This window comes from Varanus komodoensis, unplaced genomic scaffold, assembly GCF_004798865.1.
Source record: "Varanus komodoensis strain SLA01 unplaced genomic scaffold, ASM479886v1 scaffold1, whole genome shotgun sequence".
In the NCBI taxonomy this organism is placed as follows: domain Eukaryota; kingdom Metazoa; phylum Chordata; class Lepidosauria; order Squamata; family Varanidae; genus Varanus; species Varanus komodoensis.
The window spans coordinates 20,339,431-20,359,028 of NW_025335268.1; the positions used below are offsets into that span (position 1 = coordinate 20,339,431).

The 19,598-nt window shown below is 40.1% G+C and overlaps 2 protein-coding genes across 10 annotated transcripts in view; one reads left to right on the plus strand and one right to left on the minus strand.

The window, feature by feature from the left end:
- NDUFAF7 (NADH:ubiquinone oxidoreductase complex assembly factor 7) lies at positions 1–16,297 on the plus strand. Of its 4 annotated transcripts, none has more exons than XM_044417364.1 (11): positions 8–249; positions 2,114–2,277; positions 3,610–3,690; positions 5,118–5,228; positions 5,678–5,885; positions 7,716–7,774; positions 10,162–10,275; positions 11,226–11,369; positions 11,709–11,882; positions 12,317–12,460; positions 16,166–16,297. In XM_044417364.1, exons 1-11 carry the CDS (start codon positions 168–170, stop codon positions 16,274–16,276), a joined length of 1,392 nt encoding a protein of 463 aa, XP_044273299.1. In that variant the 5' UTR covers positions 8–167; the 3' UTR covers positions 16,277–16,297. The 4 variants fall into 4 exon arrangements, 3 of the variants coding, with proteins under 3 accessions (XP_044273299.1, XP_044273382.1, XP_044273469.1); XM_044417447.1 differs by having other exon boundaries at positions 10–254; XM_044417534.1 differs by lacking the exon at positions 8–249 and adding an exon at positions 294–335.
- PRKD3 (protein kinase D3) overlaps positions 13,450–19,598 on the minus strand; it is a 58,255-nt gene continuing 52,106 nt past the window's right edge. For all 6 annotated transcript variants that reach the window (XM_044416919.1, XM_044456387.1, XM_044417165.1 and 3 more), the window contains one exon: positions 13,450–18,910. In XM_044416919.1, the coding sequence (XP_044272854.1) occupies positions 18,737–18,910 (174 nt within the window). In that variant the 3' untranslated portion in view covers positions 13,450–18,736. The remainder of the gene's footprint in view (positions 18,911–19,598) is intronic.

Here is a 19,598-nt window from a genome sequence, read left to right on the forward strand (position 1 = left end):
AGGGGCAGGGAGCGGGCCCGCGCCTCCCGCACCAGCAAAACTTAGTTGAGGCGCGGTCCTGACCGTGGCGCTGCCTGGCGCATTTTCAGAGGAATTGCTCTATTCAGCGGCCGGGCCAAGCCGGCTGACGAGACGCGCGGCCGGCGTGGACTGCGGCCGGCGCCGGCATGCCGCTCGCGCGCCCGGGGCGATCCCTTCTGCAAGCCGCGCACTTGGTGGCGGGGAGGGCCCGCTTGCTGCGGCTCCATGGTAATGTGAGCGGGGCGCTGCGTCCGCCGGCGTGCCCTGCCTTACTCCGAAGTAAGGCCTGTGAATTTCAGGGGGCTTACTGCCCAGTAAGTGCAGAGGCTTGCGATGTAGGCTGGGGGGTTTGTGAGCGCGAGCTAGGCGCTCTGCATACTTTGGCGGTCACGTTCCTCTCTTTTCCTGTCGTTAACGGGACTAGGAGTGTCTCCCTTTTGCAGAGCGACCTTTTTGTTTGAATGATAGAACCGCGGCCTGGAACGAAGGAGAAACGAGACGCCTCTGGCTTAGCCGTGCCGCGGAGCTAGGGATTAAGGGGTGCAGCCGCAGAGTCTACTTCCACCTCTGGAATACGTTTAGAAATACGTCGCTGGGAACGTGATTCGCGGGCTGCAATGCAGAACTGTCAGTATCGCCTCCAGGAGTTGCGGGCGGCGGGAGTCCGCTGTCACTCGGAGCTGCCTGTTCCCTTCTGGCTTCACAGTAACCTCATCCCAACATGGTGCCCTTCAGATGTTTGGGATCACAAGACCTCAGTGCTCACATGTTTGAAAGAGGCTGGCTGCATCAGAAATAGGACCCAGGGGCTTTGGGTGTCACTAGTAGGTCTGGCCAGCTGGCCAGCAATGCTGGTGGTAGTTTTGGGGATTGTAATTTGCGAAGAGACATTTTGCACCACAAAACACCAGTTCAGCTAGTTCAAACTTGTAGTTTTGAAAATATTAAAGAGGAGGGAAAGAAGTCAGCTGAAGTTTTACTGACTTCTGTGAATTTGCTTCCCTTGGTAAGTGTGCCTAGGATGAAAGCCAAAAACTTTCTCTACAACTGTACTAGTACATTACCTGACATTTTATTTATTTATTTAAAACATTTTTATGCCGCCCCCATCGCAGTGAAGCCTCGGGGCGGCTCACAACAGAAACAAAATACATAAATAACAATATAACAATAAAATGATATTTAAAAACCCGGTGCATCTTGGCTAAAAAATTTAAAATCCTATAAATACAAATAATTTTAGCAATTAAAATAAGTTTTAAATAAAAGGGTCTTTCTTTCTCTTGCAAGGAACCAAAGGCAGCTTACAAAGGTCTTCTCTACATTTTATTCTCACAACAAGTCTGTGAGCTAGGTTGGGCTGAGAGGCTGTGACTGGCCCAAAGCCACCCCTGGCTAAGTGGGAACTAGAACCTCTGTCTCCCAAGTCCTGGTCCAGCATTATAGCCGCTACACCACACTTACGTATTTGAGACTGTATCGTAACAAAACAGTAATAGAAAAACATGAAAAGCAGCATGAAGGCAATAAAATAATCCAGAAGGCAATTAAAATGACAAGAAAAAGAAGGGAAATAGCCTGAAAGGCACATCAAGAGCCACTTAAAATCCCAAGAGAACAGAACAGGCCATACCCAGCACCTAAAAGGCACTAGGTGATATGGTTAAGAAGGTAGTTTGGGAAGCACCTGGTGAAGTACCTCTGGTAAAGATCTTAATTGCCAGGCTGGTTTGCTTGAAGAAAGGTAATCCTAATAACCAGACTGTTTAAAACTTTCATATGCCACCCGATAAACCAAAAGTATCTATGCAATTGAGATGCGTGAAGTTCAAAACCAAACTTTGAATAGATTTGGGAACAAACTGGTAGTGCAGGAACTGAACTTAGAGCTTAAATTATTATTATGCTCAAAATCATATGACTATGTTTGGATTTCTCTAAAAAGCTGAATATTACTCCATTTTAACAATTATACTGTCTAATAATTATTAGTTTTTGTATACTTCCTCAGAACTTGGCTGCATAAGCCCCTTCAAGAGAGACTACTTTAGATGCACAATTTGAAAATGGTTAATCTTCTGCTTTCACACAGGTTGTTCTTCTGTATTAAGGTATCATTGCTTTAGATCAGAAAGCAAAGCAGCAGAAAACAGCCCAGTGACTCCAATGCTGAAACATCTCACAATGAAAATTAAGTCAACTGGTCCCATTACAGTTGCTGAATATATGCGAGAAGTTTTAACTAATCCTGTGAAGGTATGTACAGCACCCATGCTAGATTTGTGTGATACAAATTGCTTTGTAGGACTGGAGGCCTAATTTATATTTTTCTGTTATTCAAAGGGCAATGCCAGTGGTGATCAGCCATGCACAACCAGTTGCACAATGAAGATTTAGTACTTCTGGGAATAGCCCAAAGCTTGCAGATAGGCTTTGCATAAGGAAGCTCCAATGAACTGCTCCTTTTACAAAAGAAAGCTTTTCTACCCATAACTAAATTGATATCTTGCCAGAAGCATTTCTGGAAACATCTGTATATGTTCATTTCTCTGCAGCTACTCAAATATGCAACAGATGTTAACAGTCCTCCAGTGGTCTTCTTTATTGCTGTTATTGCTGTTAGGGTTAGAGCTAACTGGGTGACTTTGGGCCAGTCACAGACTCTCAGCCCAAACTATCTCACAGGGTTGTTGTTGTGGGGATAAGAGTGAGAAGAGTAGGAGAATCATGTAAGCTGCCTTGATGGGAAAAAAGGCAGGATGTATATGTAACAAACAAATAATAATAAATTATCCACCTGTCCTCCATTAGCCCCTGCATTTAAACTAGCATTTGCAAAGAAAACCCTGTAAGAGACTAATACATGTCTGCTCTGTTATCTAGTTTAACTTTTTACCATATTTGATGGACCTCACTATAGTCTCACCTTGAAGAATTCATCTGAGAATATAAATCAACTTGCACAAAATAAGATTTCCATTGATGCTATACAGTTTTTGTAGTAAAGGTGTGCATTTGTGCAAACCAAGATGTGCAAACCAAAGAGTTGGTGTGCAAAATGGGCTCCACTGTGGCCTTGTTTTGGGGGGCTTACAGTTTCCAAGCCTCCTATAGTCCCTTGCTCATTTACTTGCTCACTCCTTTCTGCTTGCATAAATAGCTTCTCCTAAGCATAGACCCTCAGTAAGATTTGTTTAGTCTTTCTTTGTCTTGGCTGTGTGTCTCTTGCACCCTCCTTGTGTCAGGTCACACCTCCTCAGTCCACTGCATGTGTCCCCTGTCATTAGGATTCTTCCTCCTCGGCCCACTTTGCATGCAGTTTCTTAGCTGAAGTGAATGTACACCTTGTTTTTACCATATCAGTAAATCTGCAGTTGCATACACTTGAACTCCAGTTCTTGTCTGAGAAATTATGTCGCAGTAAGAATATTTTTCATTCTTTTTCAAAAGGTTATTTGCTTGTTTTCACTGCAGAATCAAAGAAGACTAGGAAGCAAATATAATCAAGGATTGGGAATTTTAGTGGAATAGGAAGTATAACACATAGTAAGTGGGACATACAATGATGACTTCCTTCTTTTTCTGTAGGGATACTATATGCACCGTGACATGCTAGGAGAAAAAGGAGATTTTGTTACTTCACCTGAAATAAGTCAGATCTTTGGAGAGGTAATATTTTTAAGTATGGTTATTTCTCGAAGTATATGATGACATGCATTATGAGCATTTGGCCATGTGATTCCTGATAAGAGACAAACATTTTATGGCATTACTATTTAAGAGAGTAGTCCTGTGACTTCAGCAGCATCAGAGGCACCATTGGATGCTCTCCTCCTCCTCCTCTAACCCTGTAGATAGCTCCACAAGTGTGGAGAAGGCAGTCCAATTGTGGATCCCTGTTCTCTCCTCTCAGCCGCCATGGAAAGCTTCTCATAGGAACTCTTACGTGACCACTACGGAGATGTTGGAGCTAAGCTGGTGAGTAAAGAGAGGAGAAGCCAGGACAGGGAGTCTCCCGTGGCCCCTCCAGTTCTCTGAAAAATAAGCCAGCTAGACAAGCTTCAAAGCCAGTCTACTGTTGTGCTTTAAATGGATAAATGAAAGCTGAATGGCCTTCAGCCACCTTGTATCCTAGCGTGCTTTGCCCTCTGAATACGGAGCCCTCTATCAGGAGCACAACCCATAAGATCCTGTACTTGACCTTTATCCTGTCAAGGTTTGTGCACTGGCCCTTTTAAGTACCAACATATGTCACAATCTTGTTTTGAGGTTTCCAGTGCTATTTCCAAATGTTCAGGTTACAAACAAAAATGTCTCTTTTAAATCTGATAACTCTGCATACTTAAATAATATCCTTTTTGTGGTTTTTGATAGATACTGTCTATATTGTAATGTATTTGAGATGCTGTATTGCTCATGTTATTGAAATGAAATATTGTCTTTGGATTGCTCTATAATGTTCTGAAATGAGTTAGTAGTACAGTGTTTTGTAATGATCCTTTGACATGCATTCATGTTATTGTACTGCTATTGTAGGCCAGTATTGCACACCTCTGTGGAAAAACATCATGCTCATTTAAATTTATTATTATTATTTACTAAAAGGGTTGTATCCTGCAATAGTTTTCCACCAGTGAAATGCTGGTGCATCAAATCCCTTCTCTCTCCTACTGGCCCCCATGTGTCCTCTACTCTAGATGGTTGGAGGACATACCAGAACAGATTTGAGGGCCACACCAGATGTGAGAGGGGGGGACTAGACAGCATGGGAGAGGAGGGAATCCTGCATTGTACAAACAGATGTCTACTAAAGTAGTGTTGAATTAATCCTTAAATCTGATACTTTGTACTAGATCTGGAAGTTAAGCTGGGTTCTTTTTAGACTGTACTTTCTAGACCCTAGTAAAAATTTATTAGGATAAATAATTTGGGTCCAACATATTGACTACAGTGCTGTACACACTTAACTGTTTATTTCAGTGATGCTTAAATTGCTTCAGTGTGTACAGAACAACAGCCTTGGTACTCCAATTGCTTGTATTTTTAAAAAAAGCCTCATAAAATGCATATACCTATATACCTCTTCGTTTTTTCAGTTAATAGGCATTTGGTTTATTAGTGAATGGATGGCCACTGGAAAACCAAAAAAAATTCAGCTGGTAGAGTTGGGGCCAGGTAGAGGTAGCCTTACCAGTGATATTTTACGGGTAAGTAAGCAAAGCCTTTTTCTCACCATACTGTGGACTAGAAACATGTTTAATGTGCATGCTTTTTAAAGTGCAGGCTAAAACACCTAGGTTTCTATATATCCCACCAGCTACACTACCCAGATAATTTTCATATAGCGCAGCACAGTTGTAGTCTTGAGAGTTTGCCTTTATCTTTTTTATTTTCAGCAGTTCTTATGTTCCAGTTTGTGCTAATTAGTCAAATGATATATCCCTGCCATTTGGGGGTAAAGTCATGGTTTTCATCATGCCACCAAAGTATCTGAGATACCAGTTATCTTAAGCATTTGAAAAGAGCCACAAATTGCATTTGTAAAATAATTTTATCTAAATAATTGAGAGATTGTTCATTATTTCAAAGTGCAGTCTACAGCAGTAAAATTAGCACATATATTTTTAGCTGTAACAGTACTGCCTTGTGTCTACAGGTTTTTAATCAGCTGGGCTCTTTACTTAGTAAATGCAACATTTCTGTGCATTTGGTGGAGGTCAGTCCCAAATTAAGTGAGATTCAAGCATCAGTGCTGACAGAAGAAAAGATAGAATTACAAGAGGGACCATCTGCTTACATGCAAGGAGTTACTAAGACCAAACTGCCAATTTTCTGGTATCGAGATTTGAATGATGTGCCTCTGGGTAAGGTTTTTCTGTTTTTGTGCTGATTTAATTATATGCTCAACATTCATTTACACTTTTCTTAGGATTAAGAACAGTTTTGCAATTTGGGAACAGTGGTCATAGGGAAGATAATTCTAGAAGTGGTTCTGCTGGAAGCTTTTTAATATGAATGGGACTATCTTGAATGCAAATGAAAATTGCAGTTTTTCACAAGATGAACAGAATAGTACAGTAGTTCTTTATTTTGTGACTGTGAGAAACATCACAAGCTTATACTATCCCTAGTATCATATGGACTTGCATCTCTGTCAGGCCAATCCTGTTGGCACACACAGACAGGCTTCCGCAGAGTCTAGCCCTGCTAAGGATATAAACCCAGTGGGAGAACCTCTCTCAGCCTGTGGGCCGCATTAAACTTTGAAGAAGCTTCTGGGTGCCACCTTCCATTGGCAGCCAATACTGAAGTCAGAGTGGGTGGGACTAAAGGCAAAATAGTGCCAGAATACAAAAAAGTACAAAAATAACTAACCTGTTTTTAGCATAAAGCTCTTACTGGCAGTAACTAAGCCTTAGGAGAGGATTTTGGAATAAGAAGAAAAAGGGCACAGAAGCCAGGAAACCAACAAATGGGCAGTGGTTGGAGGAAAGGGTTGAGGCCTTTCCGGAACCCCTGGAGGGCTCGATTTGGCTCCTGGCCTGGGGCTTTCCAACCTTGGAGTAATAACCAGGCTTCTAGCAGTCGAAGTACAGATGAAAATCCTTGCACTAATTGCATGTTTGTTAGTGGATTATCTGTGGTCACCTTTTCGACATGGGAGATATATCATTATATATCTCCTTCAAAGTGCCTTTTCTTCTGACAGTGTGAGTCACATCTGGTGGGAAAGAGATACTCCATGGGAGTACTACTTGTAGTAGAGCACCGTCTGCAGTGCTTGCAGTGATCTAGATCTGGAGCAGTAGTGTGAAACCGAATACTGTTCAGCTAGCAGAAAAGCTGATAAACATGTTAGCTTAATATACCAGATAAGGCTCTGCATACTTTGCCAAGGCAATGGCATCTATCAGCAAGAAAGACAAAGGATACAACCCAACATAGAGCTAAACGTGCTAACTTGTTGCTGAAGCTGGTGCAACACATGGGGATTCCTCAGACGTGTTGCACCGTGCAGAGCAAATTAAACGTGATGGGAGAAGGTATCTACACAGAATAATTCTAACAGGATTATTATGTCAACTGATCAAGCCGGATGGTAGACAAGCATGGGGGGGGGGGCGGGTCGCCCACTACAGCTACAAGTAGTAGTTAAAGTTCAGCAGTGACTTACTTTGAAACCTATACATTGATGTACTGTGATTTCTTCATTGGTGCATACACTTTGCAGAGATTTCCTTAGGATGATTGGCAGAATTCATTCATACTACGCTATAGTTTATAACCTCTCATTGAAAGTGCTCAGGGTGTATGGCAAAGTAGACCTCTTCAGCAGAAAAGACTAGAACGCAGTCACATTAAATGAAATGGTAATCACAAGCCCCACAGTCTAATTCAGATTGATGGCTCTTACAATAGTTCCAAGCAAAGATTTTGGATATCCACGTTGTATTTTAATTTTTTCAACTGCCACTGGGTTTTACTCTAGTTCTAACTTTTATTTTATACTGTAGTTTTAATTATTCAAATTTTATAGCACATTTTATGCTGTATTTTATATTTTAAATTGTTTTATCTGCCCAGAGAGTTTCAGCTTATGGGCGGGATAACAGTATAACAAACAAATAAATACAGATATGGAAATTGTTAATTTTTATTGTTGGAATTTGACTGACACTTTGTTTTTTCCCTAGGCAATAGTTTTTATTTAGCAAATGAATTTCTTGATGCTCTACCTATACATAAATTTCAGGTATGATTGCAAGCTGCCGTTTGACTTTGTTTAAGGAACGCGTGTTATAGAAAGATAACAAATACAACCAAGTGAAGAGAACAACCATATGTGAGATAGCACTGACACATTTCACTCTGGTAAAAGAAATCTCCCAAACAAATCTGACTTACAGCACAATTGTATTGGACTGCTGCCGGTGAAATGAAAGCCTTCACTCTTGGAGGCTTCCAAATATCCCATCATCATCCTCTTCCTATGCCCCGTCAGGCTCCTGCCAGCAGAGATAAGGCCTGTGAGCACAAAGACAATGTTCTCTTCTCTGCCAATTGTTGCCTCTTTTAATGTTTTTCCTCTAAGTTGTGCCTCTGGCTAGAGAAGTTGTGCTGCCAAGTTAGGAGCAGGGCTGTAGAGGCTACACAGTAAAGCATTTTGCAGCCTCGATTTTCTCCTCCTTTCCCTGCCCTCCAGAATGCTGTTTGTGATTTCTACAAGACCATCTGAGGTCTCTTTTCCAGCATCAGAAAGAAGCTGCCATAGTTTTTTCCACAGGGTTTGAAAGGACAGGAAGGGGTGGAGAGAGAGATCACAGTGTAGAGTCCTCCTAAAGCTGGGAAAATGTTATGTTTGTTGTCAACCAAAGATGACAGCAGTGGCAGGTCCTACTTATCCTAAAGTTGCCCGTTTCAGCTTCCCAAGCAAGTTGACTGTCTCTAGACTCAACCCAAGATTTGATCAACTCAAGACCCAGGCATACTAGGGAGAAATTTGGGGTGTTCTCTATCATTGGTATATAGGCATATAAGTGGTCAATGTCACATACATATATATAAAAAAGAGAAAAGCCAGCATTCGATCATGTATGTACAAACCTTCCAGTTACAGGTATTCATAACACCTTTAGTTTATTACAATAAATAATGATCCCAGGCTTGGAATTCTGGTGTGGGATTGCTGCTTTATGCATTTAAGAAAGGAGAGTCACTGCCCTTCCTTTGTTACATAATGTATCAAATCTTGAATACCAAGCAAGCCACTATTGACAACTCTGGATCTGCTTGTGTGCAAGAAACTGCAGGGAAAATTAGGTGGTTGGTTTTTCAGACTTCCAGCCAGTCAGGGTTTTCTTGGTTCTGTGACTAGTGACACGCAGGTAAGAAATTTATCAATGTGTATATTCCATCCATAATCACAGGCTTGCCTGGCCTAGCGTGGCCTTTTGTGCTTCTTGGCATGGCTAGTTTTTACAGAGATGCCTAACAACCCTCAATACATTTGCAAATATTTTTCTGTGAACAGAGCAAAGTTCTCATCTGAAGGCCTTTGAGAATTCACATTTAGTCTGGACGCTTACTGAGATGAAGGTTCAGATTCCTTGCAAGCATTTGCAGATGCAGTGGGGTTGCAGTGATTCCAAAATCTGAATTAATAAGAATTTCACAAAAGGATAGTTATGATGGAAAAAAATCTTGCTAGGTCATAGAAGTTTATAGGGAAAAAAAGCCAAATTTCTAAAGGAGTTTTGTAGATCTATGGGGTACTATGGATTTCTAATACCTTTGGTACTGATGTGGAAAAGAGTAACTTGTCAATTATAAAGTAGAGTATTTATCCCAAGGAATGAAAAGAACAGGTTATGTAGGCACACCAAGTAACTAATGCAGTTAAACAGTATTTTGCAAGGAACATGTTGAGTCCTAGCATCTTATGGACATAGTTTTTCAGTTCTCTGGAAACTCAGTAGTCGAGTTGAGCCCAAAAGCTGTATCAGTAAGAACACTAATTTTTCACTAGATTAGGGTACAGAGAGGGAACAGCCCTGAAATACCCCATAGCAAGTCACATCTCAATGCATGGAGTTATGGAAGGTTGTCACATAAGATTTATTTATTCATTTATTGGATTTATACCCCACTTTTTTCTCTTTAAACAACTCAAAGCAGCATCATTTTATGTATTATTTTCAGTTCTACATTTGACTCTGTCAAAGAAGAGTGTAGTACTGATGCCGTGCATGCATCCTAATTATGGATTTCTTCTGAAAGTGGGAGTAGTCATCGCATAAACATTTGAGAGTCAGATTTTGCATAATAAATGCTATCATCTACCTAGTGACCTGAACACTCAGTACTTCCAGGACCGAATTTTCACTTCTTCCTCCTGTTAATTATGTAGTTACACTTGTGTTGACATATAAAGTTTTATTGCTGGCAAGGATACTGAGTGGTTCAGCAGGAAAATGTGCAGTGCTGCTGATTAGCAAATCAAAACGTAAGTTGCATTTTTAAAAACTTTGAATGAATGATAGAAGAATTAATTATTAGAAGGCCTTCTTTTTGTCTGTTATCTGAACAAAATTATGCTCAAGGGTAAATCTGCATCAGTCTAACTGTATTTAAAATGAACAGAAAACAGAAAAAGGGTGGCGTGAGGTGTTGGTTGACATTGATCCAGAAACGCCTGATAAACTGCGATTTGTCCTTGCACCATCTTCTACTCCTGCTACAGAAGCCTTCATACATGTAAGTTTATGATCATGTGATAGTATTTCCCAGCTATATAAATTTCTCTGTTAACCTAATATATCCATTGGCCTATTTCACATGCAGCCATATGTGATTGAGGCAGCACACTACTTATTCTGAATCCAAGAGCAGTTAAGCAAACCCACACACCTTTCATCTGTGGTGTATGCATGAACCAGGTACTCTGCCTTGACAGGTTGGAGTCATAAGCCCTCTAACCCTGCCTTATAGTTGTGTCAAAGTGAACCAAAGTGTTACGCATTTTGAGATGCCTGCCACTTTTCATAATGCTCTTAGCTTAAGTTGTCATCGCTGTTTTAAACAAATTTAGCTCTGCATTTTATCTAATACTATCCATTTATGCAGTTGTTGTACATTGCAATCTAGAACAGATAATACAATGTTCATGTTTAATTTTAGGACAGGAGGGAAACAGGCCTCATGTTCCAGCAGAAAAACTTTAAGCCATGTTGTCCTTGACAAAATGAAGGGAGGGAGGGAGGAAGGTTTTCCTAGAATGTTCTTCATCATCTTATCTTCCTGTTTTAATCAAAATGCTCAATATGAATTACCTAAAACAGTACATCTGTTACCATCTTTATCCTAGTTTAGTCTGACAAGTTTTCTATGCAAGTTTTGTTTGTTTATTGAACAACAAATTCACAATGATTATGTCATTGGAAAATCCAGATATCTTTTCTTAGGCAGTGCTTGTCACATGTTTGCATTTTACATATTTACTACTGCAGTTTTCTCCAGGGAATTCTGTGACGTACATTTCTGTTGTACTAAATGCTAAACCAATCAAAGGCTATAGCATGATGAGAACATGGCTGTCCTTTGTATAAGATGTTACATTTATTGAGATCATTCCTTTTAGGGAAGGAGACAACTTCAGCCCCTATACTTAGCATAATTGTTTGTTGAAATCTGGAATTATGTTTTAGAGGGAAGAATCCAGAAATCATGTGGAAGTGTGTCCTGATGCTGGGGTCATCATCCAAAAGTTGGCCCATAATATTGAAAAGAATGGAGGAGCTGCACTGATTGTAGATTATGGTCATGATGGAACCAAAACAGATACTTTCAGGGTAAGCTGAGTCTTGCAGGTGTCCTTCAGGACAAGTTTGAGTACCTGCAGAAACTGTTGAAAAAATAGTGACAGAAGAAAATTGCTGATAGGTGCTTTCCTTTGGCAGCTATTGGGAAATAACTAATACCCAAATATGTCGCACACTATCCAAAGAAATGTAGCATTTCTTAAAAGAAATAGTGGAAAGTAGCTGAACAATAGCTTAAGGCATGTAATCAGGGGTTTTGTTTTTTAAATCTCATTGTATACATAGAACAAACTCTTTATCTGGCTACAACATAAACAGCTATTTCACCTCCGCTAGCAAAGTAAAGGGTTTTATTCTTCCTATTTTCAGGGATTCCGTGGTCATAAACTTCATGATGTGTTACTGTCCCCAGGAACAGCAGACCTTACAGCAGATGTTGACTTCAGTTATCTGCGAAGAATGGCACAGGAAAGAGTAGCCACACTGGGTCCTGTAGCACAACAAGATTTTTTGAAAAATATGGGCATTGATATAAGACTGCAGGTAGGGGCCACTGTTTGATCTAATATTCATGTAAAAGCTGATTTCAGTGAATTGCAGCGATCTAGGTTCCTTAAGAGCATACTTTTATGTATGTGTAGACTAAAATTATCCTGCAATTCCCAGCATTCCCCAACCAGCATGGGAGTTGTAGTCCTTTTTTTCCCTAAACATGGATGAGTTGTGTGTTAACAAGTTTAAGTCCCATTGCAACAGAAACTCCAATTAATTTTAATTCCGGTGCACCATATTCGGGAGACAGAACAGGAATGTAACATAACTGGAACAGAATGCCTTCAGAGACTCACTGGTTGAGAAGGTTATGAGTAACTGCTGGGATAGAAATAACTAGAAAGTAATGAACTGATTCTATACATACAAATGGGTGAAGTAGTTAATACTACAGTTTAAAATAGTGTGATTTTCTTTCCTTTTAGGTACTATTGCAGAATGCTAGTGATCCAAGTGTTCGCAGTCAGCTGCTCCGAAGTTATGAAATGCTGATGGACCTAGATAAAATGGGAGGGCGCTTCAATTTTTTTGCCATTGTGCCTCATCACAGGCTTGCAGCTTCAGAGCAGGTAACAAACTCGAGTCATTCAGCATCATCTTCAGCACCTGTTGCTGGCTTCGGTGAACTTGTGTGGAAGTGAACCCTAAATGCGACTATTGCTACAGGCATCCTGTAGCAATAATCCATTATGGAAACAAGGGTGCAGAATGTGACTTGTCATGCCAGATACCCAATAACTCATAGTAACACACAGCCTGAATATAAAAATATGGATTTTTCCATCCAGTCTTTCTGAAGCCATCTTCACCTCTTGTTCACTTAATACTGAAAAAATGTGTGTGACTGCACTATCTTATATTAAAGGGCTCTTTGCTGGTTTGGTGTAATGTGTGTGTTTCTGGTTTATGAAATGCAGTAACTATAATAATGGGTATAAGTTATGTCTCATGCTTGCTTCCTCATCAAGAGGTGTCTGTACTTAGCTACAAAGAATTGCAGTAACTAGAAGGCAGACCTGCAATATAACCTAAATGATGATGTACTTGTGCTGAAATGATTAACACCAATGGGTATTCCCAGTGCTCAGAGCACAAGTAAAGTAATCACTTTGGGATTAAAGACTCATACAGCCCCTAAGGTCAGAGTAGACATTGAAGGTAGGCACATTTCTAGACAGAGGTCAGAGGAAGTAGAGCAGGTTGGAGACAAGTAAGGGAAACCTAGATTATGGCAGAGCAAACCGAAAGGTATGGGGTCCAATAGAAAAGGCATTTCAGGCAGTTGTAGGCTGTGTCACTGCAGTACTGTGGCCTGAAAAACCTCATGGAATAACGAGGGCCATAAAACATTAGACAAGCAAGGACTGATTTTAACACTGGTTAAAATCAATCAATTCTCTGCAAATAACTAGTGCTAATAACTGCAGTACAGTGGAATTATAAAATCCTCTTGCAGCCATGTTACTTTTATAATCATAGCTATGCTTATATAAGGGATTGAGACATTTACCAAAGTTAGAACTGCAGATGGTATGACGGAGAAAAGGAATACACATGATAGGGAAATAAAATTTATTTTCAAGCTTAGAGGATATTTACAAACAATGGGACATATAAAAATATAAAAAAGTACTTGACAGTGTCTTTTTGAGGCTACAAGTTTTACATGAATATTTTCTAGCATTGGTACAGCACTATTTCTTCAATGAATGCAACTTAACTCAAAAACAAAGATTAATGATAATGCAACACTGGGTACAAGTTAAATCTGGAGCAAATGATTAATGCCAACCTTTGTGACTTAAAGCTTTGATTTTAATAGTATTGTAGGCATTCATAGGAAAGCAAGAGTGAAAGCAATGCATGTTTATTACGGTTTGTAAAGTGTGTGCAACAGTGATTACAGAGTAGAAACATTCCAGTTATTTCTCTTCTGCAGCCTCAGCAGGTTTCCTGCAAGCTAAATTTAATCCAGGAAACATAACTTACACTGTACCCTCTTGACTTGTTATTTAAATATGGCTATTCTATACTGACACTGATCTTAAAGCTGTGTCTTGTACATGCACATACCTGAAATTAAGCCCCATTGAACTCACTGAATATCATTTCTAGGTAGACATAGGGAAAAGCAAAGTTAATGAATAAATTGGGAACAAGATTCGATCCTATTCTTTTGCTGGCTATGTGTACAAAGAACAATGAAAAAAAACCAATGGAATACCTATAGACACATTCACTTCTAGAAGAAACATTTTGCTCTGGCTGTACTTACAGTTTTGCTCAAATATCCACTTTAATGTGCAAGCCTACCCTATAAATACAAAGTTCTGACTGTATCTTTTAGACTGAGGTCCAACATTGGTAGTTTCTTCCAGTCATTTTAACTCCATCTGCATCATCTTCATTTCTGCTGTGGATAATTTCTCTGTACTGAGAGAATAGCCTCTAGCATCTGTTGTGGGAAAAGTCAAGTAGTAGATGACAATACAACTACAATTACCTAGTAAGAGACAAATACCACTGAGAGTATTTTTTAGGTTTCACATTGAGTAAGTTTGTTGGTAATTTCATGTTCCTTCTACCAGGATAACCTTCTAGAAGAGCCTAACTCATTCCTTGTAGAATTGAATTCCTTGAAATAACTTCTATTTCTAAGTTTTTACAACCCACATGTGAAAGTGAAGCCAAACTGCAAGAAAAGGATGAATGTCTGCCTGTACTCCACTGACCAGTTTACAAGAGTTTATAGGCCCATTTTCTTAACACCTCATGGTCAGCATGTGTCAGTATGAAAATGCGAAATCATGTGGGTTGCTCTCCACAAAGAAGTGGTAGTTTAATACATTACCATGTAAAATACAGGATTACCATGGGAGTGACTAACACATAAAACTGAGCGTTAGTCTAGTAAAATAAAAAATAGGTTTTACTCAAAGTACTAAGAAGTATATCAGAATATGATGGCAAACACAGAAGGAATTGCAAGGATACAGCTCACTTCCAAAAGGTACAGTCCTACACAGGTTTAACATTAGACCTACCACTTCCAGTTAGCCATGCTGACTGGGGCACACTGAGAGATGTAGGCCTTTCTTCTGCCTAAGCTTGCATAGGATTGTGCTCAAAAGCTATAAAACATATGCAGCCAGGATTAGACCAATACTTCTTGTGGGCCCACTATAAATATCAGTGAGTTACGCAAACATTCTGCTACAATGCAGCATAATCCATATATCATTTCCTAATATAGCAGCCACAAAAAGCTGTGACTCTTCTGCTGGAAAAGCAGTTCAGTGAAAAATTCAGAGAAAGCTCCATTTGTTTATGCTGATTCATAAACTCCTTTGAATTACAGACCACATTCATCTGGAAATAGGAACTTCCTAAGAGAATTTGTTTTCCAATAATCCATTACAAACTGTTGTACTTTAATGTGGAAAATATACTGAGCCAAATTTAATTTCACTGACATTTGAAGAAGTTTTCAATTGTCCCTTAACATTCTCGGACTCCAGTCCTATATATACATACCTGGAAGTAAGCTCCACTGAACTCAATGAGCTTATTTCTACAAGACTTTTATAGGATCTGACTGTAGACCATAGCAAAGTGGTGATAATATGTGAATATATTCAGACACAGTAAGTTACATCCACGCTTATTAACATAATTCACCCACATAGAGGCTGCTTATGAGCACAAAATACCTCTGAACTCAGTATGCATATTAACCTTCTCATCTCCAGAGGTCAGGATAAGCTAGATAAATGCTTTTGGATATGTGACTCTGCATTTCATAGGACAAGTGTCATAGCACATTATGCACCACTCAAGAATATCTTGGTTTAATTTATGCATCCTCTTCTACAATCCATTATGATTTAACTGTACAGTTGAAGCTTTATTTGTCTAGAGCTTTGCCCCTGAAGGGAATTGCTAGTTCTATTACTTCTCACAAGGTGTCTGGTTAGAAATTTGGACTACAGAAATGATCAATAATTTCTCTAGTCCAAAGCATCCGTTGGTCTAATCCAACTGAGGCTACGTATGCACAAGAACATTCCTTGCTGAAGAAAAGATGTGCTGTCTTCAAGATAGCCAATCCTTGTTCTGCTTAGTTCTTGCCCTCCTCTTTACATAGTTGTAACTCACAAATGCTTGTAAGTGTAATGCCTTCTGTCTTGTGACAATATAGAAGCCAGGACAAGTGGGGAGAGAGTATAACATGTAGGGAAAGAGCAAAGTACTGAATATGTTAGTTGGTGACACAGATGCTGCTGGCAGTGAAGATGCTAATGGCAGACCTGAAAGAGGAGGAGTGTAAACAGACAACAGAAAGGAAGAAGAAAAGCAGAAGCAACATGACAGAACAAACAGGCTGAAAAGTCCCATTGAAGGACTGCTAATGCAGCTGGTGACAAGTAACTTACACTCTAGTCACAGAATAAGCAATGACTTGGGCCCTTTATGTGTTTTTGTTGATTCCTTGTTAAATTCTGTAATTGGTCATGTTAATTCCATTTAATCCATAAAATAAAGTAGAACTGTTTCTATCCATTAGACTAAAGAGTGATTGCCAATTTGCATCTCCTTATCTGCAATTAAGACTTGTGTGCATTACACAAAAGGCTCTGACAAGCAGATCCACTGGCAGGAAAGAAGGGGCAGGGAACTGTATCAAGTCCCATTCAGATGGATGAGTCCCATTCAGATGAGTGCCATTCAGATGGATCTGTGAGAGAGTGAGCAGCAGAGGCAGCCTCTCTTCTCATCCTTTCCTTTCTCCTAACTTCTCTTTCAATGCAACTAAATTAGAACATAAGAAAAGCCCTGCTAGATCAGACCACTGGGCCATCCAGCCCAGCATTCCATTCACATAGTGGCAACCTGCTGTCTACAGCATCCCTCAAGATGGGTACAAGAATTCCGCCTGCCAAAGAGCCTCAGAATGTATGCAGGAGTGCATTTGCTCTCTAGATCCACCAACAATGAAAGGGTGGGAAGTGGCCCATAGAAAGGCATTATATCCAATTGCCCCTTCCTAGTTTATGAGCAGGATTTGTCAGGTCCTGCAAAACCACTAAGCATGAGGCAAAGTTCATGCCACAGCCCCCACCCTGTAATCACCGGTAGTCAATAAAGAGAAGTGCTGCTAGTAATTATGCTGATATCCAAGGTTTAAAACGGGTCCTCAAACTTTTTCAACAAGGGGCCAGTTGAAAGGTGCCGGCGGCGGGGGGGGGGGACACGGGCCAGTGAGGGGCAGGGGCGGGACATGCACACGCAGCAAGGGGGGGTGGGGGCGCGCACGCGGCAAATGGAAGGGCGCGCAGGGCAAAGCAGTGGCTTGCTTGTGCGGAGATCATTTTCTCCGAGTCCAAAACGATCTCTGCGCGAGCAAGTGCAAAACCTCTGGGGCAGGCCGGTAAAACGGGCATGGAGGGCTGGATCTGGCCCGTGGGCTGTAGTTTGAGAGACCATGGTTTAAAAGAAGCAAAAGGGAAGAAAAGAAACCCCTCTCCACACTCCAAACCTAGAAAGTCACATGGCAAGATAAAATGACTGCCTCTCCTTCTGTGAGACTAGAGACATTATGGGATATTGCACTATGGCCTCCTCTAAAGTTACTTGAATTAACTGAAAATTAAATAAAGATTAATCCCTAACCATATTCTTTTAAAACTGAAAGCTTCTTTTATGTCAGACTGCTTGTAAACAGGTCAATCCCCCAAACCAAAAGTGAACAAACAGAAGCATTTCTTCACAGGGGTATTCATTATAAACTACTACTTTAAACTTCCCACTACAAATAGACTTTCACCATGGAAGGTTAAACTACCCAGATCTTACACATGCACTCTACACTACTTGGCTGGACAAAGATGTGATATCTGCATGCAAGAAAGATTTATGTGTAGCTGGAGCTTCAACTTACTGTGTTTGGCACAGCAGTTCCCACTGCAGAAGACACAAGCTGTTGTGTTTCAAACTAAACAACTTGCATTTAGCCAAAGGAATTGGTGTGACAAGTGAAGCATTCCCTTCTGATAACATGCAGATCACATCTTTGGGTCCTGGCCCTCAGACGAAAGATACAAAGCCCTTTATAGACACAAAAGTCACACTAACATCTGCCACACAGTAATAACCCAGCATATGTCTATTGTTCTAATACAACTGAAAGGGCTAAAACAGCATGTCTATATTCAACAGGAATCTGAAATACTTTTACTAGTAAAGATTTCCATATATCAAGAGACTGCTGTAATTAAGCTGAGGAGCCTAACAGTCAAATCTTGAACCATCCCAATCAACATTATGGGCTTCTTTCATGGTTATTGTTTTAGCAAATAAATACTCTACCAGCATTTTGTATGGATTTTAAAAATCAAGCATTTTGTATTATTTGGTCATGTTATATAGTTGAGGTTTCTTTACAGCTTCCTAATAGATCTAAATACCAGAAAATAGTATTCTATGGCTTAATAGATAGGAACTAGAAAACCATTAAAATTGTTTTGTTATTGTATAAATCACAAAATACTTGGAAAATTCACAAACATCAAGTCTCTGTGCACTTCATCTGTCAGTAACATCACTGTGATGTACCAGTAAGGCAATGTTACACAAATACTTCATGGCTTTTAACCCAGTGCCGGATCACATTCATCGTCATAGAAACTAGAGGTGGAGATACTTTCCAGATCATCTAGTTCATCCACAAACTGATGCAGGATCCTTCATTGCTTTGTACACTGAATCACCTGAAGAGCAGAGAGCAACACGCACTTCAACAAAATATTGGTATTGCTTTAATTTAAGTGCCTTTCCCTCGCAAATGATTATGGGTCTTCTTCCATATCATCTGGATTGGGTGCCATAATGAAATGTTTCGGGTATACAAGGTTATGTTCATCTGCATGTTCTTCCCAGCGAGCATCATCACTCTCATGGGTAATGTAACGCTCTCCAATGCGAGTTTCAAACTCTCGAAGGTCAAGCCAAGTTTGATAATCCTAAAAGAGGAAAAGTTTAGTTGAATAGTTTCTAGAGAAAAAAATACTGAAGGAAATAAGTTTAAGGGAGCAGTAATTTGCCTATAACAACATCCTATGTTGCCTTACAGGACTAAGTTGAGGATGAGAATCCTGTCCCCCATCCCACCCCTGATCCTGCTACTGCTTCTGAGTAATCTGCATGCACCAGTGTAATAGCTTACTTGTATACAAAGATTACATTAAAGGATCATCCAGGCTATAATGCCTACTGTCTTCATATTCTTAGGGCCAACCTTAGAGGGAAGTACGTACAAATTTCCCACCTGCTGTGACTCACTGAAAAGGGAGCAATATGTTATAGTCATTTTTATGTTACAGAAATGCTTCATCATGTGTATCACCTTCTGATATCACAAAATATTCATTTTCTTTGTTTCCTCTATTTGTGACAATACAATTAGCTCTTCATTCTGAGACAAGCTGAGTCCAAAAGGATGAAGAAATTGTCAAGAGGTTTCAAAATCCCATGTTTTCCTTGTAACACTAATGAAGGCACTTGGGTCTCTTCTGCAAATTCAGCCCTTCCCCTCACAGTTTTACCCTGGTATTTTTTGCCCCCTTTTCAGCTGAGTTCCAAAACCAAGAGAACAAGAATGATCTGAAGGGTGTGCACAGTGTAAAAATAGGGAAGGGGTTAAAAAAAAAA

Excerpts from the sequence above, each read along its gene's own strand:
- NDUFAF7 (XM_044417364.1), top strand. The coding sequence starts at position 168 with ATGCCGCTCGCGCGCCCGGGGCGATCCCTTCTGCAAGCCGCGCACTTG. Across the intron at positions 3,691-5,117 it reads TAAGTCAGATCTTTGGAGAG|TTAATAGGCATTTGGTTTAT; the intron begins GTAATATTTTTA and ends TCGTTTTTTCAG. Across the intron at positions 11,370-11,708 it reads CCAAAACAGATACTTTCAGG|GGATTCCGTGGTCATAAACT; the intron begins GTAAGCTGAGTC and ends TCCTATTTTCAG.